Source organism: Macaca nemestrina, chromosome 2 (genome assembly GCF_043159975.1).
Source record: "Macaca nemestrina isolate mMacNem1 chromosome 2, mMacNem.hap1, whole genome shotgun sequence".
In the NCBI taxonomy this organism is placed as follows: domain Eukaryota; kingdom Metazoa; phylum Chordata; class Mammalia; order Primates; family Cercopithecidae; genus Macaca; species Macaca nemestrina.
This window is the reverse complement of record NC_092126.1, coordinates 164028343-164053443: the sequence shown is the minus strand read 5'-3', so window position 1 is coordinate 164053443 and position 25101 is coordinate 164028343. Positions and strand designations below refer to the sequence as shown.

The 25101-nt window shown below is 39.1% G+C and overlaps 1 protein-coding gene across 4 annotated transcripts in view; it reads left to right on the top strand.

Annotated features, from left to right (window-relative positions):
- CFAP91 (cilia and flagella associated protein 91) overlaps positions 1 to 25101 on the top strand; it is a 61644-nt gene that overhangs the window by 11398 nt on the left and 25145 nt on the right. For all 4 annotated transcript variants that reach the window (XM_011722189.3, XM_071092367.1, XM_011722191.3 and 1 more), the window contains exons 6-11: positions 2362 to 2543; positions 12637 to 12814; positions 16785 to 16942; positions 18852 to 19034; positions 19987 to 20129; positions 23992 to 24108. In XM_011722189.3, the coding sequence (XP_011720491.2) occupies positions 2362 to 2543; positions 12637 to 12814; positions 16785 to 16942; positions 18852 to 19034; positions 19987 to 20129; positions 23992 to 24108 (961 nt within the window). The remainder of the gene's footprint in view (positions 1 to 2361; positions 2544 to 12636; positions 12815 to 16784; positions 16943 to 18851; positions 19035 to 19986; positions 20130 to 23991; positions 24109 to 25101) is intronic.

The following is a 25101-nucleotide window of genomic DNA, read 5'->3' as shown; positions in this document are numbered from 1 at the left end:
AGTCAGGACAATCACTTGAACCTTGGAGGCGGATGTTGCAGTGAGCTGAGATCACACCACTGCACTCTAGCCTGGGTGACAGAGCGAGACTCAAAAAACAAACGAAACAAACAAAACAAAAAAACTATCTAAAGTAATTGCTCCAGCACAGGTTGAACTTTCAAACAGGTGTTTCTTTCTAACTGGCTTGAAATGCTTTTTTTTTTTTTTTTTTTTTTTTTTTTTTGAGGTGGAGTCTTGCTCTGTCGCCCAGGCTGGAGTGCAGTGGCGTGATCTCAGCTCACTGCAACCTCCACCTCCCAGGTTCAAGTGATTCTCCTGCCTCAGCCTCCCAAGTAGCTGGAATTACAGGGCACGTGCCACCACACTCTTTAGTAGAGACGAGGTTTCACCATGTTGGCCAGGTTGGTCTCGAACTCCTGACCTCGTGATTCACCTGCCTTTGCCTCCCAAAGTGCTGGGATTACAGGCATAAGCCACTGTGCCCTGCCCCCCAACTTTTTTTTTTTTTTTTAAAGATCTTTGGTGTATGTATTTGCTGTGCTCTTATGTAAGCTCTTACCATTGCCTCTGTTTTTCAAAATGGAAATATCTCGCTTTTGCCTTCATCTTTAGTTATTTATATAATTTAACCAATGCTTTTACCAACTTGAAAAAAAAAAGTCTTTTAAGTCAAAGTGGCTATATTGGTTTTTTTCTTATTCTAGAGGCAATGCATGTACATGTTAAAAAAGAAGTTTCAGAAAAGTATAAAGATGAAAAAAATTATCTGTATAATTCTATCTGGAAATAATTACTATTATTGTATATACATCTAGGTATTTTTCTATGCATAAAAACTCAGTTTTAAAATGTAAAAATGGAATCATACTATACATACCCACTTAATAGTGTCATTTTTTTCTACTTTACAATGAATCATGGACATTTTTGAATGCTCACAGGTATAGATTACATTATTATTTTGAATAGCTGCATAAATTCCATTATGGCTGCATCATTTTTCTAAAGAATTCTTGTATTGATGTGATCATTTAAGTTTCTAATTTTTCACTCTTATAAATGAGACTTTATGAACATGTTTTCATATATATCTTTGTACACCTGTCCAGTTATTTCCTAGAATAAATTCCTAGGAGTAGAAATGCTGGATCAAAGGGTATTTTAACTTGTCAGTTTACAATTTACAGTTAACAGTTACAAAAATACAAATACCTATTTGTATTTCCATCAACAGTTTATGCGAAGGACTATTTCTTCACAACATAATCGATGCTAGGTACTTTCAATCTTTTAGATCTTTGCTTATGTGATAAAGTAGCATAAAATAGTATCTTGCCATTTAAATTTACTTTTCTTTGATTACTAGTTATCTTCATTATCTTCTCATGTGTTTGTTAGAAGTTTTACTTTTTGTTTTGTGAATTCTCCTTTACTCATTTTTCCATGGGATATTTAACTGCCTAATTGATTTACAAGGGCTTTTTATATAGAAAGGCTATTTAAACTTTTTATCATATATGTTCCAAAACCTTTTTCTAAGTTTGCCATCCACCTTTTAAATTTGTTTGTGATATTTTGAGGCATAGAAGTTGAAACTTACCCTCAATTCTATTGATCATCTCCTTTTATAGCTTCTGGCTTTTAAGCCAGGCTTAAAAAGACCTTCACTCAAAGATGATATAAATATTGACTTATGTTTCCTGTTAGTACTTTTACAGTCTCATTTTTACATTAATTTTTTAAAGATCTAGAATTAATTTTTCTGCAAGAGACAAGGTAACTTTCCCACATGTTAATAACAAAGTGATCCCAGCATTAATTATTGAATCATTTATCCAGATAGAGCCTGTCTGCCTGCCTGCCTGCCTGCCTGCCTTCATTTCTCCCTTGCTTCCTTTTTCTTTTTCTCTTTCTTTCTTTCAGCAGAAAGCATCTCTTTTCTTTTCTCTGCTCCCGTATTTCTGGAGAGAAACAGAGAGTGGGTATCGGACTGAAACACAGGAGAAAGAAACCAGAGAATGCAATAATTCTGAACAGGTCCGGAAGTGCTGTACAGCATTCTAGAATAGCTTTGTTCTACAACCTTGCCCAGTGACACACATATAAATAGGCACTTTTGTGAGTCAACTATGGTACTTAGACCCACTCAGTTTCTTGGCAGAGATGAGAATAACAAGGCAATTCTCTCAAGATTTGGGGGCACAATCCTGGTTATAATGGATTCATGACTTTGTACCTGACAACATTTAAAGGAGGAATGGACTTGATGAAGCTTCAAAGATTTGTTTCCACTTGATTATATAATGTTTTAAGTGATCATAACAGGTTTCAATTTTTAAACTGATTTTTCCCTTTTAGGGCAGAACCATACACTTTTCCTCCTACTTCTACTAAGCAGCTATCCATCCCTTCAAAGTTGACTGTGGGCACTCAGACTGATTATCGGGATGCTGACGTTCAAACAGATCCATACTCTCCAGAATATGTAGTATGTCAGGACTCTATCCCCGAGCTCTTGACCCTGGCTACGCTTACCTGGGGTGAGTTGGTAAATCTCCTGACTATTGGCAGATGACAGTGCTGATAACCACGCATGCTGTTCAAATGGCCCATGTGCAGGCAATTGTGCTTTACAGTGTTGCTGTATAAAGTGTCTTACTCAGTACAGCAACTTCATAGACTCATAATTTTTCTGATACTTCTGGTCAAATAAAGATACTATGTTTTTGTTGTAAGTAGTTTTATCGTACTCTATCTGTGAAGCTGAATTTCAGCTTAATATTGTAGTTGCTTTGCTAACTAGTGACCTATGTCCTCTCTTTTCTCTCTCCTAGTGAATCACTTCCTTTTTATTGAGCAATCATACTTCTTTACACATAAGCTTTTTTTGAGTGTAAAATACTGAATGCACATTCCTATGTATGTAATATTATCTTAATTTGCCAAAATATCTCAATTTACCAAAGCTCCCTTATATACTTTATTAGATGATTTGGATGACCTGATATTATCTCTGAAATGCTAAATATCTTTCAGGCTCAGAAATGAACTCTTAGAATGTAATAAAATCTGGCCTAGGCCTGTATTATGTGAACCTATATAATTAATAAGTGAGAGTACTTTTAGAGATTATTAGAAATTAGCTTATCTAACTCACTTAGTTGTATTAATAGCTGGGAAACTGAGAACCAGAGAGGTTAACTAATTCCTCCAAGGACACAGAGACAGTCGGTACACAGTAATGATTTTTAAAGGAGATTGCTTTTCCCCGCATTGTAACAGATAGCTGTGATCAAGTCTGCATCCCAGGCAAAGAAAATGTTCATATCTGGGCTCTAGTTTTGACTTGTTTCCTTGCCCACTTTATGAATCCAGATTAAGCATTCTCAACACCCTTTTTTTTTTTTTTTTTTTTTTGAGATGGAGCGTCACTCTGTTGCCCAGGCTGGAGTGCAGTGGTGTGATCTTGGCTCACTGCAACCTCCGCCTCCTGGATTCAAGTGATTCTCCTGCCTCAGCCACCCGAGTAGCCGGGACTACAGGTGCATGCCACTGTGCCTGGCTAATTTTTTTATTGTATTTTTAGTAGAGACGGGGTTTCACTGTGTTAGCCAGGATGGTCTCGATCTCCTGACCTTGTGATCTGCCCGCCTCGGCCTCCCAAAGTGCTGGGATTACAGGCGTGAGCCACCGCGCCCGGCCCAAAACCTGTACTTTAAAGCAGAGGCTCTACTTTCAGGCCTAGATGGCAAATTAAAAATATGCTGAAACCTTCCCTTTCTGCTCTGAATGCATAAAAAGTATGGGAAAAAATTAATAAACATATAGACACACTTAAAAGCAAGCAAGAAAATATTCGTAATGTAGAAATGGAGACTTTTTCCTAAATAAAGAAGTAGCTGGGGACCTTTGGTGGTAAGTGGGAGCTGTGCATGGCAGGGAACCAGGTCCAAGTCACCTGCCTGAACTGGAGGGGCCAGCGTCCTTCTCCTGCACACAGGTGCAGCTGAAGCCTGGTGCCTGCCCGATGAAGATAATAGACAGAACAGAGTCAGGCATTCCTGCCTGTGGCCTTGGACTTTACCTCTTGGTGTGATAAGGTCTTGGCATTAAACTGCAGGAGGACAAGAGCCAGGCAGAGGCTCAGAAATGCTTCACTAGGCCAAAAAAAAAAAAAAAAAAATCTGGTGCACTGTCATAGCAGAACTGAGGTTAAAGTGTCAATAAAAGCCTCTATGAGCCAGGCCTACTCCTACCATGTGTGGGACCCAGGACTCTAAGGGAGGCCCACCTACCATGCGTATAGATATTTTAAAATTATAAATCAAGCTAAGAACTGTTAAGTAAAATACGTTGGTTTTTTTCACAAACATCTTCATAACAAGTTAAAAGGACAAGTTTAAACTGGAATTCTTAGGCTCCTGGGATTCTATACTGTAATGTGGCAGCGAGGCGAGAGCCTACTGTGGCCTGCCCCTTTCTCTCCCAACCCTGGCTGTGCTCTACATCTGAGGGGCCTGTCATGCATGCCCGTGATTACCTCGCTCTTCCCAATGTTCACACATCCCTACAAACAGCTGCCGTTTGGCCCCACCTTGGGCTTAAGGGTGAACAAACAGCAGCATATAGTATGCCCTCAGGAATCTGAATCCTGTAAAGAGGCCCATGGAGACTTTGGAAGCAGGCTTGGGCCATTCGTAGGATTTCCAGGACCTCTACACGTGGAAATAGCTCCAGGTGGGCACGGGGCCTTGGACTCCTCATCTTGTGGTGATGAACAGGGCTCTGAAGGATGAGGTTAGGTAGTAGCCACTCGCCGGTCAAGGCTGCTTACTGACCAGGGTGCTTATGAGAGAAGCCAGCAGCTGATCTCCACCCAAGAACCCCAAAGCACACAGGGAACAGAGACACCAGGAGTGGCCCACAACAAATAAAGGAAATGGGAGAAGAAATTTCTGAGTGAACAGAAAATGGAGCAATCTGAAAAGGACTTGGGAAGTGCCTTCTATATTCTCAAAAGGATAAGGGGGAAATAGCAACACCAAAAACAAGAATGGGAGTCATGAAAAAGAACCAGTTGGAATCAAGGGGGAGGAAAACTATAATGTTTGAAATAAAATGAACTCAATAGTAGAACAGACAGAACTGAAGAGCAAATTAGTGAAATGACAGATTGAATGGACACATATTCCAGAATGCAGCATATAGTGGTAGAACAAGATAAAAGAAAAGGAAGAGCCGTGGGTGCTAGGACATCAGTACAGGGAAAATGGTGGAGAAGCAATGCAGGAATCGGTGGCTGAGAACTCCCCAGAACTGAAGAAAGACATTAGCCTTCACCCTGAAAATTTCCACTGAGTACCAAGCAGAATGATTCTTCAAAAACTCACACCTCCTAATAAAAGAAAAAGAAAAAGTGAAAAAACTATTAGAAAGATAACTCAGATTACCTACAAAGGAAAAAAAAAGGATTGATATTTTATAGTATTGCCTTTAAGGTGATGTGGGAAAATGATTGCAAACCTAGAATTATTTTACCAGCCAAACTATTATTGACGAGTGAAGGTGAAATAAAGGCATTTTCATACATAAGAAGAAATCTGTCTCATAGGATATTGTAAGGATTAAGTAAATTTATTTATGTAACGTGTTCATAGCTACACTCCAGCAATTTCACTCCTAACTATACACCAAAAAAAAAAAAAAAAAAGCACATTATTCTACTTACATAGGTGTGTTCACCAGAAGACATGCACAATAAAACTCACAGCAGCATTATTCATAATAACTCCAAACTGAAAACAACCCAAATGTCCATCAACCATAGAATGGATGAATGAAATATAGTGTATTCACATAATGGAATGCTATATAATAATGAGAATGAAGTACAACTGCGTGTGGTTACAAGGGAGATTGTAGATGTGTATATAATCGCATATATAATGCTGAACAAAATAAGATACAGAAGAATGCCTACACTGTGATTTCATTTACATGAAACTTAAAACCAATCAAAACTAAATGAACGCATTAGGAATGAGGATGGTAGGCTATCCTTGGGGCACGTAGAGACTGGGAAGGGAGTATCATGGGCATTCTAGTGTTCTGGTAATATTCTATTCCTTGATCTGGGTGCCGATTAGCTGGGATATCTGTTTTTGTTTATGTATGCTGTACATTCATAAAAAGTTTACATAAAGATAAGGGAAAAATAACGACAGTGAAAAAGGATGACACTGTAAGCACTGCGGGGATAAAATTGAATGCTTATGATGTGCCAAAAACTGATCCAAGTGCTTTACATTTTAAACCTATTCGGTCTTCACACGTTAAATGAATAATAAAGTTGAAATAAATAGTTGATAATACAGATCTTTTAAAAGGCAAAAGAAATGGTCATTAGGGCCATAAGTAATTTTCTGATAAAGAGTGATAATACAGCCAAGCCTCTTGTAGGAAGCATCAAGAAAGAAGACAGAAGATGCAAGCAGAGTGTTGGGATTGAAAGTGGGACAGAGTAACTACAGAATGAACAATTTAAGAAATACGAGAGTGCTATGAATATCTTTTGCCCTATATTTAAAAACTTAGAAAGGCCGGGCGCGGTGGCTCACACCTGTAGTCCCAGCACTTTGGGAAGCTGAGGCAGGCGGATCACTTGAGGTCAGGAGTTCGAGACCAGCCTGGCCAACATGGTGAAACCCTGTCTCTACTGAAAATACAAACATTAGCCACACATGGTGGTGGGTGCCTGTAATCCCAGCTACTCAGGAGGCTGAGGTTGCAGTGAGTGAGCTGAGATCGCGCCACTGTGCTCCAGCCTGGGTGACAGAGCGAGACTCCGTCTCAAATAAATTTTAAAAAAACTTAGATAAATTATATAATTTTTAAAGAAAATATAAATTGCTCATTTGGTTTTAAGAAGAAATCACAAACCTGAATAGAAGAGTAACTATGGAAATGGACTTAGTAAATAGAAAAAAAAAATCCTTTTAAGAGCACCAGGCCTAAACAGTTTTACAAGTAAGTTTACCACTCCTTTAAGGACCAAATAAACTGTTTTATGCAACTTCTTCCAGGAAACACAGAATAGAAGTTAATTTATTCATTTTATGAGACCAGTATAGCCTTGATTTGAAAACTGAGTAAGGACAGTACGGTTGTTACTTAGTATTAATAGGAGATTGATGCTAGGACCCTGCAACCCTACCAAAATTTTTGGATGCGCAAGTCTCTTATGTAAAATGGCATAGTATTTGCATATAACCTACACACATCCTCCCATATATTTAATCTCTAGATTACTTATAATTCCTAATGCAATGTAAATTTTGCATAAATAGTTATTATACTGTATTGTTTAGGGAGTAATGACAAAAAAAAAGTTTGTACATGTTCAGAACACAGTTTTTTTTTTTTTTTTTAATATTTCCAAACTGCACTTGGTCAAATCCACAGATGTAGAACCCCTGGATATGAAGGGCCAACTATACTAGTAAGGAAACTTACAAGCCAATCTCACATATGAAGAAATATGCAAAAAATTCTAAATAAGACACTAGCAATCTAATCTTGCTGTATTTTAAAAGAGTGACTTATAACCAAATGGAGTTAATCAGAGAAATTCAAGTTTGTTGCAATACCAGAAAGCCATTCATGTAATTTACCATTTTAATGGAAAACATAGGAAAAATCCTTCTCTGGATGCAGAAAAAAGTATTTTATAACATGCAATGCTCATTTATGACATTTACTTGGAATAAACTGGGAGCAGAAGGAAACTTTAATAATCTACCCCAGCCTGTAATAAACATCATACTAAAGGTGAAACTTCAGAAGCTTTACCCTAAAAGAAAAAGACATTGATAATGCTCATTATCACTACTATTTAACAGCGTAGAGAAGACCTTAGCCCAGAGTTTATCAAGCCTGGCTATGATCCCTCCTTTCAGGAACATTTGGGAATATGAGTGGTGTTTTCTATGTAATAATGATTAGAAAGTGCTTCTGGCATTTAGCTCATGGGACAGGGTATAGCGGATAGGCTGGCATGGATACTAAACATCCTGTGCTGCTTGGGGTAGTTTCATACAAATAATTATCTGCCCATTATGGCAATAGCACCCTTGTTGAGGAGAGACAGTGCAGCAAGATAAGAGAAAAATGGAGGCATGGCGATGAGAAAGAAGCAGCAAAACTATCATTATATGCACACATGCTCACTTCGAAAATCAAATAAATTATCAGAACTAAAAAGAGAGTTCAACAAGAAGTCAACATAGATCAGTCACTTTCCTATATGACAGCAATATCCAATTAGAAAACATTGTTGAGGCCAGGTGCAGTGGCTCACACCTGTAATCCCAGCACTTTGGGAGGCCAGGGCAGGAGGATTGATTGAGGCCAGGAGTTTAAGACCAACTTGGATAACATAGTGAGACCTCCATTTCTACAAAAGAAGAATTAGCTGAGTGTGGTGGTGCACACCTGTGGTCCTAGCTACTCAGGAGGCTGAAGCAGGATTGCTTGAGCCCAGGGGTTCAAGGTTACAGTGTACAGTGAACTATAATCTTGCCACTGTACTCCCACCTAGGCAACAGAGTGTGACTCTGTCTCAAAAAAAAAAAAAAAAAAAGAAAGAAAGAAAGAAAGAAAGAAAAAAAAGAAAAGAAAGAAAAGAGAAGGAAACGAAGATGAAAGAAAGAAAAAGAAAAGAAACATTATTCACCTGAGATCAGGTGTTCAAGACCAGCCTGGCCAATATGGTGAAACCCCGTCTCTACTAAAAATACAAAGAAATTAGCTGGGCATGGTGGCGTTTGCCTGTAGTCCCAGCTACTCAGGAGGCTGAAGCAGGAGAATCACTCCAACCCAGGAGGCAGAGGTTTCAGTGAGCCAAGATTGTACCACTGTACTCCAGCCTAGGTGACAGAGCAAGACTCTGCCAAAAAAAATTTATTGAAAAAAATTACATTCATTTATTTGTTTTAGAGATGTAGTCTCACTCTGTTGCCCAGGTTGAGGTGTAGTAATGTGATTATAGCTCACTGCAGCCTCAAACCCTATGGCTCAAGTGATCCTTTCACCCCACCCTCCCAAGTAGCTAGGGCCACAGGTCCACATCACCATGCCAGGCTAATTAAAAAAATATATTTTTTTGTGGAGATGGGGTTTCACTATGTTGCCCAGGCTGGTCTCCAATTCTTGGACTTAGAAATTCTCCTGTCTCAGCCTCCAAAAGTGCTGGGATTATAGGTGAGCCACTGCACTTGGCTGAAAAAAATTACATGCACAATAGCAATGAATAACAAAGTGCCTAGGGAATCACTTAACAAAAACGTGTGCAAGGGATTTATGTTGAAAATTATAAATTATTCTTTAAGCACGTAAACAAAGATTTGATGAAAAGAGAGAACATATTTATCAATGGGAAACTCAGGCTTGAAGAGATAAGACTTCTCCCTCAAATAATTTATGCCTTCAAGTAGTTCTAATCCAGATTCCCACTCTCAATATAACTATGCCTGGGTAAATTAGCACTTTTCATCTTCTCTTCCCAGAAATTTTACAAAAGTAACAACAACAATACTCCCACAAACTCCATTTTCAGTAAAACTAAAAATATATGTAATTCACGAACCACTAAATATTTGTAAGGACTGCAAAAAGCAGCTGAGATTGGGCAGATGCAATGTGGGAGGAAGTGAAGCATGCACCATGGGAGAGGAACCATCAGGGGATCTCAGAAGGCAGGAGCAAAAATATACTTCTGAGGGTAAATTAAGCAATATCCAGAATTAAAAATGATCATATTTTGTGATGTAACTGCTAGACTCTAGCATTTCTACTTCTAAGAATCCTAGAGAAGCTCACATATGGTACAATGAGACCAGTACAAGGATGTTTGTTGCAACATTATGTATGATCAAAAAATTAAAAGCAATCTAAATGTCATTTGAGAAGATAGATAGCTTAAATTGTAATAAAGCCTTACAGTGGAAGAAGGAAACCAGATCTGTATACATCAGTACAGCTAGGCTTCCAAAACAAAGATGAGTTTAAAAAGCAAGTTGCAGAATGGTTATAGTACAATACCATGTATATAAATATTAAATAAACATCACTACTGTGTCTTGCTTCTATATAATTCATTTTTGGTTCATATTTGTTTTTACTAGAGAGGAAGTATAGTATAGTGCACAAAAATATAATGTTCAGACTGCCATGTGCAAGTTACTTAACCTTTTAGCCCTTCAGTCTCTTTATTTGTAAAACAGGCATAATTATGTTTACATGATAGGGATTTGTTGAAGATTGAATGCATTAGAAAAGTGCTTGGCATAATACAAGTGCTTAAATAGCCGGCGCAGTGGCTCACGCCTGTAATCCCAACACTTTGGGAGGCCGAGGTGGGCAGATCACCTGAGGTCAGGAGTTCGAGATCACCCTGGCCAACATGGTGAAACCCCATCTCTACTAAAAATACAAAAAAAATGAGCCGGGCATGGTAGCAGGTGCCTGCAATCCCAGCTACTAGGGAGGCTAAGGCAGGAGAATCACTTGAACTCGGGAAGCGGAGGTTGCAGTGAGCCGGGGTTGCACCATTGCACTCCAGCTTGGGTGACAAGAGCGAGACTTCGTCTCAAAAAAAAAAAAAAGTGCTTGGCATAATAAAAGTGCTTAAGTAATGTTAGATTTCATTATTATTATAATTCATAGACACATAAATTTGTATATAAAATGTTAAGATTGAATGGAAATCCACAAATTCCTTTTTGTGTTTACTTTGGGAAATGGGAGAAGGCAATGGGACTCAATGTGGTAGTTAAAAGGTACATCGGCTTTATTTATAATGTTTCAATTTTTTATTAAAAAATGTAAAGTATATATGACAAAATGTGTACAGTTGTTAAGTCTGCATACTTATGGTATGATTTTCATAGTTATTTTTAAAATTACTAAAGAAAATGCCATGCAAGACCCACAAAATAATATGTAGATACATATATATACATATATACACATACATATATATGTTGTTTTGTATACAGATTTATTTACTTCTTTATACATCTATAAAAGTAAAAAGATGAGCTGGTAGTATTCCTCTTCACTAAATGCATCATTGTGACTGCCTCTGGGAAGGTGATCAGAATGAGGAAGCAGAGTACAGAGCTTTAGCCTTCTCTATAATACCCTAATTTTATTTTATTTTATTTTATTTATTTTTTGAGATGGAGTCTCGCTCTGTCCCCCAGGCTGGAGTGCAGTGGCGCGATCTCGGCTCACTGCAACCTCCACCTCCCGGGTTCAAGCCATTCTTCTGCCTCAGTCTCCCGAGTAGCTGGGATTACAGGCGCCTGCCACCACACCTGGCTAATACCCTAATATTAAAAACAAGAGATTGTGAATTCATATATTACTTATTTGCTTTCTAAAAGCATAAACATTACAAAAGATCTGAAATAAGACAAAAATCTTAGGCATGCCCTACTGTACATGGTAAAAATATGACTTGTGACTTATTTCCTTGGATTTTTCTGTATAATTATATTTTTTAATGAAAATAAAACAAAGGTTGACTTATTGTGGTTCAGTGATCAAACAGGAAACTTGTTCCAGCCTCCCTTTCCTTTACTTGCTTTTGCAAGGCCACATTTAGAGGTGCTAGGTACCTAAGTGTGCTGGCATCCTCAAAACTTGATCCAGGGAGGCATACGTAGGTTTAGGTCTCAGCCAGTGCCTCGGAGCTGGTCAGGAAACATATCCAGCTGTCCCTATCCTCCTGCCTGACCTACGGGTATTGTGTCTTCGAATGCCTAAAGTTGGAGGTAAGAGATAGCCCTAAATTGTACATGCACTGTGGGGACAAAACCCAAAGATGGTGAATTCTCAGCTAGTGACTAGTGTCTTCATTTTCTGTTACTTTTTAAAAACAGTATTTGGCCAAGTGGCTCACACCTGTAATCCCAGCACTTTGAGAGGCTCAGGCAGGAGAATTGCTTGAACCCAGGAGTTTGAGACCAGCCTGGGCAACATGGTGAAACCTTGTCTCTACAAAAAAATCAAAATAAATTAGCCAGGTGTGGTGGCACATGCCAGTAGTCCCAGCTACTTGAGAGGCTGAGGTGGGGGGATCATTTGTGCCGGGGAGGTCAAGGCCGCAGTGAGCTGTAATCATACCGTTCTACTCCAGCCTGGGCAACAGAGTGAGACCCTGACTCAAAAAAAACATGTATTTTTCACCTTTATCCAACAAATTCCCTACCCCATATTTTTCCCACCTCTGGAGTCTGAAAACGCCTTGTATTTCAGTATGTAAATTCGTTTATTACAGAGCATTCCACGATGTGATTATTCAGTAGTCCCTTAATATTCTTCAAATGCATTCCAGCATCTTACATGCAACTAAAATGTCTTATGGTGCAATTACTAACAAGAGGCAGTGAGGCACAGATAACACAAGCTGTGAGGCACATCTAGAGGCTGTTCCCTAATGTCATGTTATCCTGTCATGGCCCTCACATTTAGAGAAGAGGAAAGGAACTGACAGGGAGTTAATTATATACTGGGGGTGGGGGTGTGTGGGTTGGCCCACTTGTTCCTAAGCTGTGCTGCTTCATCCTGCAGGTCGGGGTCTCCCAGCAGGACAAGCTGAGGTGGAGATGATAGAAAGAGCCCGCGAGAAGCGTGCTTGGGAAGCCACTCTCCCCGCTCTGAGTGACACCTCCCAGTTTGAGAAGAGGAGGAAGATGATGAATGAAATGGAGAGGAAGGAGTGGGCCTTCAGAGAGCAGGAGATTGAAAAGTAGGTTCTCTGTCACCCAGGCAACTGTTCCTGTACTGGTGGGAATAATGTTAATACTTTATATCTGCAAAGCATTCTCCCGAATGTATGGGTTGAAAAGCAATCTTCAACATATAGAGATAGGAAATTGGGCTTCCGCTTCTTTCAGGAGCAGTCACATGCTTCTGAGGTGGTCCAGAAGCTCTGTATACTCTTCTCTCCAATAACATACAAATGTAGAATGCCCTCTGTGTGTGTGAAGAAGGTCAGCATGGAACCCAGGTTTGAACAACTCCTGAAGGGCATCTCTGATTCTTCTCTTCCCTTTTCTCTTTAGTAGCTATCTTAACTGTCAGAATCCCACTAATTTCTGCAAAGCACCTTTCAAACTGTCCCTTCATGTTCATTCCCAGTGCCACTGTCCCAGTCCCTTCAAACAGCCTTGGCACTAGTCCTAGCTCTTACCCACTGCCCCCCCATTCCACCCCCAAGACACTGTATTCACAGTCAGGATGCCTTGCGTTCTAGCTAGAGCTGATGGGGCATTTCCTATTCAAAAGACAAATTATGGAATTCTTCCATTAAGAGATGAGTTTATATAACAATATACATAAATAACAATATGCTGAGGTACTTGTGGTTGGATTTTGAATTATTTTAACTGATATATTTTCAGCAATGGAGTTGTTGCTGATATGTGGAAATGATAAGAGATTATGAGAACCAAAAAATTATAACTCTCTAGCAAGAACAAAGGAAGGGCGTTTGCTGAGTTTGTCCTTTGTGTCCTTTGTGCTAGGCTGTGCTGACGTACTTTATTGTTCATAGCAATGCTACCAAGGACCCTTACACACAAGAGAGGGACCCAGAGAGTTAGAGACTCAGCTTGGTGCTAAATTTGGAATATGTTAATTTTTTCCAACACCTTCAGATTAAGCCTGAATCTAGGCTTTGGGATGTTTTGATAAAAGCTTACAATTTAATTTAAAAAATAGTGTTTGGGGTAAAGTAGGTGTCAAATACTCAATCCTGTTGGCAGAAATTTAAATTTATTATTGTCCTTTGGAAAGATATGTGTCTTTTCAAAAGGCATTGAAACTATTAAAAATGTATCTGGCCAGAGTGAAGGCGTCACCTGAGAAAGCGAGTACATTTGTTAAACTGAGGGCAATTTTGATACATGTATTTTGAGTCCCTTTTACCTGCTAGGCTCTGTGCTGTGAGCTGGGAAAATAGGGATGAATAGGAAACTGCTCTTCCTCACAGAGCTCCTTATGGTCCACTGGGGCAGGGGGAGCAGGGAAGGTGGACAAGGATGGGACAAAAGATCTTAGACCAACCCCTCTCGGGCTGTGCCTATCAGGTGATGTGCTGTTCTGTACAAAAAGTGCTTGGTGGAACCCAGGTGAAAGAACAGTTAGTTCTATTTAAAGTGGGTGATTTGAGAAAGAAAACTACTAAAAGGAGGTAGCTTCTGAGCTGGGTTTTGAAGGGTAGGTAAGAAGCCATCAGGCAGATAGTAATATCAGACAGTCATATCAGAAACTATCAGGTAGACCAATACTTCAGAGGTGTTGGTCTGAGATCTTTTGCACCATCTCTTTGCCCATCTTCCTGCCCCTTCCTGCCCCAGTGAATTATAAGGAGCTCTGTCAATAATATCAGATTGACGATGATAATGATAATGATGACGATTAGTTGACTATAAGGAGCTCTGTCAATATCAGATGATAAGTGAATGGTAAGGAGCTCTGTCAATAATAATAATAACAATAATAATAATATGGTGATGAGTGGATTATAAGGAGTTCTGTCAATGATATCAGATGAAGAAGAAGATATCTATAGAGCATGGAACACTTATAGAGGGCTTACTACCTACCAGATGATGCTCTAAGCATATAGATCTCAAAGTGTGGTCCACAGACCAGCAGCATCAACATTACCTTGGAACTTGGTAGAAATGCAGGTGATCAGGCCCCATCCCAGGACCTACTGAATCAGGGGTTGGGACCCAGCAATCCATATCAGAACCTGTGCTCTAGATTATGCTGCACTCTGAAATTTGAGACTACTGTTAGAGCACTTTGTGTATACATTAACTCACTTAATGCTCACAACTTCATGAAGAGGGTACTATTATTCCCTCCACTTTACCATTGAAGAGATTGAGGTCAGTGGTGACATGGAAAATTGAACCTAGCATTTCTAACTCTAGAGAGAAAAGTGACTGGGGTGTGTGGCTTAGTTTTAAAAATGCCTACCTCTCCAGTGAGCTGAGATCACGCCACTGCACTCCAGCCTGGGCGACAGAGCGAGACTCCGTCTCTCTCTCTCTCTCTCTCTCTCTCACACACACACACACACACACACACAAAGCCTACCACTCCATTCTCATTTGTCACTACACTCTCACCCCTCTCAAGTGCATTCACTCTGAGAAACCCTGCCTGTGTGACATCTTGTTCTCCCTCCAGTCCTTTAGAGTTGAACATTCAGCTTCCCCTGCTGAGGCCCTGCTTTTCCCTTGTCAATGTGGCAAATCCCAATCCTGAGTTTACAGCTCTTCTAAGGAAGGCTTCCCCACCTGTTCCCTCTTTTCCCCCTGCCCTATCCTTTCTTCTTCCAGGAAGAGTTTTCACTCTTCTAGCCTAGTATGTATCTCCTTGTGCTGGAAATGTTGGTTCATATGCCTATTCCGCCGGAACAGTGCTTGTTGAGAGAAGGTGTTTTGTCTTGTACATTGTTGTTCCTGCCTGGCATATGGTGGGCACTTAATAAATATTTGGCAAATGAGTAAGTGAATAAATTCAGGTATGAATTTCTAAGCAGGAGTAAAATGTATGTTCAAATCTCTGTTTTAGGAAGGAAAACCTTGACAGCTGGGTGGAGCAAAGATTGGAAGGAGGACAGACTAGCAGCTAGGAGTCCATGTTAGGAGTGAGATGACCAGACATGAGCTAGGGAATACAAGAAGCACTTACGAGGAGAGATCTTTAGCAGCGGGAAGAAGGTGTAAGAGGGGCAGACTTCTGGGGGAACAAATGAGTAGGGTTTTGTTTTGTTTTTTTAATTGTCAAGGGGCAGCTGGAGATTCAAATAGATGGAAATTCTGGTTCAGAAATATCTAAGCTGGGCTGGACGTGGTGGCTCACGCCTGTAATCCCAGCACTTTGGGAGGCCAAGGTGGGATCACTTGAGGCCAGGGGTTCGAGACCAGCCCGGCCAATGTAGTGAAACTCCATCTGTACTAAAAATACAAAAATTCGCCAGGTGTGTTGGTGGGCGCCTGTAGTCCCAGCTACTCGGGAGGCTGAAGCATGAAAACCGCCTGAACCTAGGAGGCAGAGGCTGCAGTGAGTTTAGATCAGGCGACTGCACTCCAGCCTGGGCAACAGAGCGAGACTCTGTCTCAGAAGAAAAGAAAGAAAGAAAAAAGAAATATCTAAGCTGGAGGTACAGATTACACAGTCATCTGTGCATTGTTGGATGCACATGAGCAAGGTAGCCCAAGGAGAACAAGTTGAAGGTAGGAGGAAAAGAAACAAAGATTTGTTGAGTACCTATTATATGCCAGGCACTGGCATTTTTACCTCATTCCTTAGGACAGCATGCCAGAACCACATTTCCTCTTCACTCCCCCTATTACGTAACCCTCCAGGAATACCACTCGACCTGGCACTGTGCACAAACCTCTTACTGTTCCTTTAGGCCCATCTGCCTAGAGAGCCCTTCTTTTACCCCATCTGCCTGGCATACTCTTCTTCATCCTTGAGAACTACACCCATATATATTCCTATTATATAGAGAGTCTCTATTGAGTGCCACCCCCACGCCCTGAATTCATCTGTCATACTTTTGCCAGAGTGGTCTTTTGACAATACGTGAACATGATACCAGCCCACAGAGAAGAGCCTGTCTGTGGCAGCCGTTCCCTTCCTCTCCGTTTGAGATGCCATATGCTTCTTTATGTTTTGTAATTTACTTGAAGACTGCAGGAGATTCGCCTGGAAGTTCTAAAAGAGCTGTTGAGGAAGCGTGAAGAGAATCAGAATGAAGTGAATATGAAGCACTTGAATGCACGGTGGTCTAAACTGCAGGAGGCAAAAGAGGCAAAAATGGCAAAAATTCAGCGCACACATGTATCAAGTAATGGTGTAGTATGAACAATGAAGACAGTGGAAAAGTGGGCTTTGCTTTGGATCTTTGACCAAACCGGACTTAACTATGATATAATTCTGTTTTGGTCCTGGGAATCACATAGGTAAGGGCTGAGAGATGAGTTATTTCTTAAAGGTAGAAGAGTGGAGGAAATTCCCTTACTAAGAAAATCAAGTGATGGTGTCCTAACAGGTAATCAAGTTATTGAGATAATGTGTGTGTGTGTGTGTGTGTGTGTGTGTGTGTGTGTATGTGTGTGTCTGTATGTATGTGTGGTGGGATAGGTGTTAGGTTCCCCATATTCATGGTCCACAGCCCTGGATAAAGAGCCCTGTTTCTTACCCTTTTTTCATTTTGCCCTTAAAGGTGACGTTTTAGACATCCTTTTTCCTAATCACCTTGCCACAAGAAATTTTAATACCACATATATAACATATATATGTTTACGTACTATATGTATATCTATACTTTATACATTAAAAGAGGAAGTATATGGTTTATTATTTTTATTCAGTGCAAGATTAAGAATGACTGAATTAAAGATTCAAGTTAAATTTATATTTTAAAAATTTAAGGCCAAGAGAGGCAGCTCACGCCTGTAATTCCAGCACTTTGGGAGGCTGAGGTGGGAGGATTGCTTAAGGCTAGAAGTTCAAGACCAGCCTGAACAACATAGTGAGACCCCATCTCTACAAATTTTTTTAAAACTTAGCCAGATGTGGTGGTACACATCTGTAGTCATAGCTACTTGGAGCTGAGGTGGGAGGATGGCTTAAGCCCAGGAGCTCAAGGCTACAGTGAGTTATGATTGTACCACTGCACTCCAGCCTGGGTGATGTAGACCTTGTCTCAAAATAAATAAATAAATGGTATCAATTACATGTGCAGACTATATATGCACTCATTCACAATATAATCACATTTTAAAAAATCATTCAAAATTTTTTTCTAACAAAAATAAAAAATCACAAAACAAATTATTGCTTACAATTATGTTTAGTGAACTTAAATTTTAACTTTTTCTTGATGTGAGAAAAGAGCACTTAACTGCCAGATATTTATTTAGATATGATCAACATTTTTTTCAGTACTTGGCATAACTAATGATAGATCTGACTTTTATAGGCAAATAATAAAATTTAAATCATTTTTACTTAATTCTAAAACCCAAGTCACACCCAAAAGTGCTGAGGATCAAACATAAACAACATCCCCAAGACAGCAGTGGCACACAGGCCCCCTCTGGCAGCATGACGTCACGATCTTGTGATAAGATTTTTACCCCCGTTGAAAGTGCACAATGTAGAGCCACCAAAGGGGCTTGGGTCTGTGATGGGATCTGAGAGAAAAGGAGCACAGGAGGTGGTGAGCGTGACTCTTTAGATGAGTGTACTCCTCATGTGCACAGTTGAGCCTTTCCCTCTGACTGCCAAAAGACTGTAAGCTGGGACAGTCTTTGGTTTATTTTGGTGTTAACCAAGATGAACCTATAGTCTTTGCTTTTGATTATTCTTGTAAGGGAGAATAATTCCCTAGTTCCCCCACTGAACATGTATTTTCCAGTTGCTTTGAGTTTCATTCATTTAACAAACTTTTACTGAATACCTCTTCTTGGTCTAGAGTTTGAAATGCAATTATAAAATATTTTTGACGAGTACCGATTGAGGGCACTAGCTGATTCTGCTTCTGTGACTCCTGCCTGTCTCATGACAATCTGGGCCACACAGATGGCAGACCTCTGTTTTTAGTGTTACATTCTGGCTGTCGTGAGTCATCATGAAATTCATTCATTTCAATAGCTTCTCTGTGAATAACACTAGAATTGGCTTACTCTTCTGCATTTGTATAATTCAGAGCAATATTTTGGAGATAGTCATGGAGGTATGTTTTATTTTAGCAATCAGAAAACTTGTAGGAAAGGGAAAGAACATAGAAGGGAAGTTGGAGAGAAGAAATATCATCAAGGATTATTCTGATTATGCATCACAAGTCTATGGACCTCTGTCTCGTCTTGGGTGTTTCCCAGACAATAACTCAGAGGACTTTGTAGTAAAAAACTACTATCTCAACACCTATGAAGGTAAGCAATTTACATAATTGGAAATCCGCTATAAGAGGGTTATCTCAGAAATATGAGCAAATATACAAAATGTAGAAATTTAGATTAAAAGCTAAGCAATAAAAATATCAGCAATAAACACTGATGAACAGGTTTAACATTATTAACGTGAGTTCATACAAACCAATAAAAACTGCTAAGACCCAAATAAATAAATAGACACACTATAGAACACACAAATAGACACACTATAGTCCTTGCTATAGAACAATTCAGCAAGGACTAAATTCAGTTAGCTACTAAATGTTAAAAAATGTTTAATGTCACTAATAATCAAAGTTATTTAACAATGAAATAGAGAAAACTTTTATACCAGGTTTTTGAAGCAAACAAGAAATATGTATAATGAAATCAACCCTTTATAAAGAAATGTCAAAAAACTAGTGGGCAAGAGGATGGGGAACCAGGGGATAAGTTCATGGAGAGGGCTATACCTCTTATGAAGTTCAAAAAAGGCTTATTTAGTTATTTAATTTCACTGACAAGTTAAAGTGTCATGTGGCCAAGATCACGAGTTGCTGGTTACACTGCTGAACTTGTAGCTCTGGCTGGCCATCTCTGGAGCTAAATGTAATAAATTGGTGAACGTCTACTTTAGAAGGGTGGCACCACATATCATAGAATCATTAATTTTCTGTTGATTACTATTATTGAATTGCTACTTTTTTGTAGGGCAATAGTTTCACTTTAGAATGCATTTCTCATTTTACAGTCTAAGTCACTGAGAATATGAGTTAATTATATGGAAATGTGCTAATACATTTCAGGGACACTTCATTCTATTATATGAGATACACCCTCTCAACAATTCTAATGAAACTACTTGGCAAACAGCTACAAAAGTTAACAATATACCTTAAAAATAATAAACTTAAGCACTGGATACTAAAAAACATGTACTTCCTTCTCATAGGATTAGTCGAACTTGAGTCATGTCTCCCAGATTTTGTGACACAACCCCGAATCAGAGCTCCAAAACCTAAAGTCATTACCACCAAAGCTGGTTTTCTGAAGAGGGCAGCAAGGTTGGACTATGAGTTGGCAGAGGTTCATAAGGTATAATCATTATCTGGAGGACAAAATGCTTCTAATGTGATTTTTGCAGATAAATGCTACACTCCAAAAATTGCAGCAATGTCCAGTGGGTCAAACATAGACCTACATTCTCTGCTCTGCAGTTTTCTGAGATTGCCCATGCTCTGCTGAACCAATGTGTGGATTTCCCCTCATTTCACACTTCAGGAAACTTCTTGGAGATTATTTTCCCCATTTGCAGAAATCATATTACTTTCTGAAAGCGTTTTCAACTTGGATCTCTATATAAAATTTGACACTATGCTAAGGTGTAGCAAGTTTCTATTGTTGGTGTTAATAGCTGTAATAGGCCTGATTTTCTCCCTTTTGTGTTCATGTGATTAGGGCATATGAAGAAAAAGAGTTATGTTCAACTCCTTTCTCATCTAGTTAAAGCTCTAAAGGAAAATGTGTGATGGCCTTCCCCAGGATCCGCAGCATGTCATCCACCAGCTGGGCTTTCCCTTTTGGTAGCTGGACTGCAGGTGTACGGAATCTGTGGTTTATGCTGGTGGTACTTATTCTTTCCTGTGCATCAGAATCTCATGGAGGACTTGTTAAGACACATGCAGCTGGGCCCCATCCCCAAAGTTTATGATTGAGTAGGTCTGAGGTAGGGCTGGAGTATTTGCCTTTTTGATAAGTTTCCCGGTGATGCTGCTGCTGCTGGTCCAGGAATCACACTTCAAGGCCCACTGGTTTATGATACGCTTTAATCACTGACCCATTCATGTTTGTTCAGTTGATTTTAGTAGTTAATAAAGATTGATGGTAACCTATCCTCAAAACAGGACCTTAACAGTAATTTATGTATATCAAAGTGATTCTTTCTCACCTCATCCCCATTCCCCCATCTCCTTTTACCCATCCTGAATGCTGTGTTCATCATTCTCTCACTTTCTATTAAGATTTTTTATAGATTCTTTTTATTAAGTTTTGGAAGTTCCTTTCTATTCTTAATTTACTAAAGCCTTTAATCATGTGTTTATGTTGAATTTTATCAAATGTTTATCTCTATCACACAATTTTATACATGTTATTTTTTAAATTATTGTAGCAACATTTATAATTGTTTACAAATGCTAATCTATCCTTGCATGCCTGGAAAGAACCTGCCTTGGTCAAAGCATACAGCTTATTTTCAATACTTTGTTGGATTTGGTTTACTCATATGTTGATTAGGATTTTGCTTCTACATTCATGAGTGAAATGGCCTTCTTGTTTTTCTTTCTCATTTTGACTATGTATGGGGTTGGTGTTATAATTATGCAGGTCTCCTGAAATTAACTGAGGAATATTCCTTCCTTTTTCTTTTTTGGGATGAGTTTAAATAAGATTGGGATGATCTGTTCCTTCAGTTTGGTAGACTATGCATATGAAATTATCTGGGACTAATGTTTTCTTCATAGGAAAAATTTTAACCACTATTTCAATTTCTTTACAACTTGTAGAACTCTTCTGAATTACTTTTGGTAAATTTTTTTTAAATAAATTCCATTTCACCTACCTTTTCAATTTTTTTTGGCATATGATTACTGATAGTATTGTTTTATAATCTTTTAAATGTTTGTTTTATGTCTACTTTTTTCATTTACAATATTGTTTATTTATGCCTTAACTCTTTTCCTTAATCAGGTTTACTGAAGGCTTGCTTATTTTCTTAATATTTATGTTTCCAAACAATGAACTTTTGATTTTGTTGATTTCCTGTATTATATGTTTTTTTAATCGTATTAATTTCTACTCCTATATTTATTCTATATTTCTTTCTACTTTCTTAGGGTTTGTTTCACAGGTCTTTTCTTAAATTGCACATGTAGCTCATCAGTTTCAGGCATTCATCTGTTTTATATAAGTATTTTAGGTTAAACATTTCCTTCAAAATGCTGACTTTTGTTACATTTCATTAGTTTTGATATGTAGTATTTGTCATTCTTAATATCTAATATCAAAAAAACCATTATAATTTTTTAATCTGTGAGTATTTAATAGTGTGTTTTAAAATTTCCAAATATGCAGGAATTTTAACTCATTTTCTCATTAACCTCTAACTCAATTGCGTTGTAATCAGAGGTCATAGTCTGTGTGGTACCTATCCTTTGAAATTTCATGAGGCTTGCTTTGTGGACCAGTGTATGATTATACATATAAAATAATAAAATACACCTTCAAATAACACAATGCCACTTCATGGGTAGAGCGGACACCTTAGAGCAGATTATTCCCAACTCCTTCTTCCCATCCCTGTGATGTTCCTGTCATTCATTTCACTCGTCCAAATGCTATAATCAGATTATAATGCTATAATCATTTTACTTTTATTGCTTTAGTTAGCAGTTATCTTTTAGATCAATTAAAAATATGAAAAACAATATAATTTATTTATTCCTTCTCTTCTGCTCTTCTTATACTTATATTGATCTAAGTTTTTGATCTATTCCATTTTTCACCTGCCTGCAGAACTTTTTTTTTAAAAATCATTTCTTGCAGGGAAGGTCTGCTGGCCACGAATTCCTTCAGTCTTTGTTTGCCCGCTTTATTTTGGGGAGCGGGGGGGAATGTAATTCGCATACAATAAAATCACCCTTTTAAAATATATAATTCAGTAGTTTTTAGCATATTCACAAGTCTGTGCAACCATCACCACCATCTAATTCCAGAATATTTTCATCAGCCCCAAAACAAACCCCAGGCCTAATAGTGCTCAATTCCAATTCCCGCTTCCCCTCAGCCCCTGGCAACCACTTTCCTTTTTTCTTTTTTGGCGGAGTCTCTCTCAGTCACCCAGGCTGGAGTGCAGTGGCGCGATCTTGGCTCACTGCCAGCTCTGCCTCCTGGGTTCACGCCATTCTCCTGCCTCAGCCTCCCAAGTAGCTGGGACTACAGGCACCCGCCACCAAACCCGGCTGATTTTTTTTGTATTTTTAGTAGAGACGGGGTTTCACCGTGTTAGCCAGAATGGTCTCGATCTACTGACATCGTGATCCACCCACCTTAGCCTCCCAAAGTGCTGGGATTACAGGCGTGAGCCACTGTGCCCGGCCTATTCTACTTTCTTTTTATGGATTTGCTGATTCTGGACATTTCATATACATGGAATCATACAGTATATGGCCTTTTGCATCTGGCTTCTTTCACTTAGCATAGCATTTTTAAGGTTCATCCAGGTTTTAATACATCTCAGTACTTCATTCTTTTTTTATGATTATGTAACATTCCATTGTGTGGATATACCACATTTTATTTCTCTACTCATCATTTGATGATGAATCCACCAAGAATATAACCATGTTTAGTCAGTGGGTAACTTTTTTTTTTTTTTTTTTTTTTTTTTTTGAGATGGAGTTTCGCTCTTGTTGCCCAGCCTGGAGTGCACTGGCGCGATCTTAGCTCATTGCAACTTCTGCCTCCCAGGTTCAAGTGATTCTCCTGCCTCAGCCTCCCGAGTAGCTGGGATTACAGGCAGGCACCACTATGCCTGGCTAATTCTGTATTTTTAGTGGAGACAGGGTTTCTGTTGGTCAGGCTGGTTGGTTAACGTATTTTTAGGAATATCGTAGCACCTCTTGGGAGATACACACATTCTTGGTAGTGTTTCTCAAACTGACCTAGCATCACCATAGAGAATATTAATATTCTGATTAATATTTATATCTGTGACCTAGATCTGGTAATGAAGGAAAATATAGGGTACAATATACGTTATTCAGGTGATGGGTATGCTAAAAGCCTAGATTTCACCATTATGTAATATATTCATGTAAAAAACTGCACTTTTACCCCGTAAATTTATGCAAATTTTTGTTAAAAAAATAAGAGATTCTATTAATTGGCATTATTTCAGGCACTGTTGGATAAGAAGAACAAAGTTCTTGAAGCCAGGAAACCCCCTCGCTTCCTTCAGAGAAACCCAATACCTCAACCTCGGCTTCCAACTCCAACCTTGGAAATGACTTCCAATGTAAGTTGCAAACTTTTTAGTTGAAATGTTAAATTCAATATCGTTGTCAGCTTATTCTTAGGATAGTTTAGCTTAAAGCAAATCTAATTTAGCAGTGTTAGTTTCCCAAGCTCTAACTTAAATATTGTCTTTATTCTTATGTAGCAAACATCAGACACACACAAAAACAAACGAGATGAAATGAAATCTAAACCCAGTTCTTTTCAAAAATAAAAACACAATTTAAAAAATCTTTCCATGAAAAATCAGCATCAGAAGGTAGTGCTCATGTATATGAAATAGAAAAAGAAGATTGAGTGATGATCAGTTACCATAACTATCTTCCCATATGGAGAGATGGCTGATGACTGTTGGAGTCGAAGAGGAACGAAATGCCAGAGGTGTCATCAAGATAGGCTTGCTTCTGGGGTGGGAATGACTCAAAGGGCCTGCCCAGGGCCACATCTCACCAGACTCAATTTGAGCAAGGTAGCAGAGTTGGTTAGGATTTAGAGGACTGACTCAGACTAAACAAATCCACAGGAAACTGTTAGAGATGCCATGTTGCAAATTTATTACTTTACGGAGAGAACCATAACTGCCTACTAGATCAGGCTATTCCTCTTGGCCAGTCAGCACATTATCTCTCAATATAGGACAGTCCTCACAAGAAGCCAAATTGTATTCAGAAGGCTGGTGTGTTTCTTGGCTGAGGGCAGGTGTTGGTGGGAGACCACACTAACCCCTGTTACTGCCTCTGATGAGTGGCTCCTGCAGAGGGACCAGAAAGCTCCCACCAGCCGGCTGGGATGTGCTGCTGGGTAACATTCTCTTTTCTAGACTTTGCGCAGGCCTTTGGTTGACAGATTGTCTTTTTTTTTTTTTTTGGAGACAGAATCTCGCTCTGTCACCTAGGCTGGAGTGCAGTGGTACAATCTTGACTCACTGCAGCCTCTGCCTCCTGGGTTCAAGCGATTCTCTTGCCTCAGCCTCATGAGTAGCTGGGACTACAGG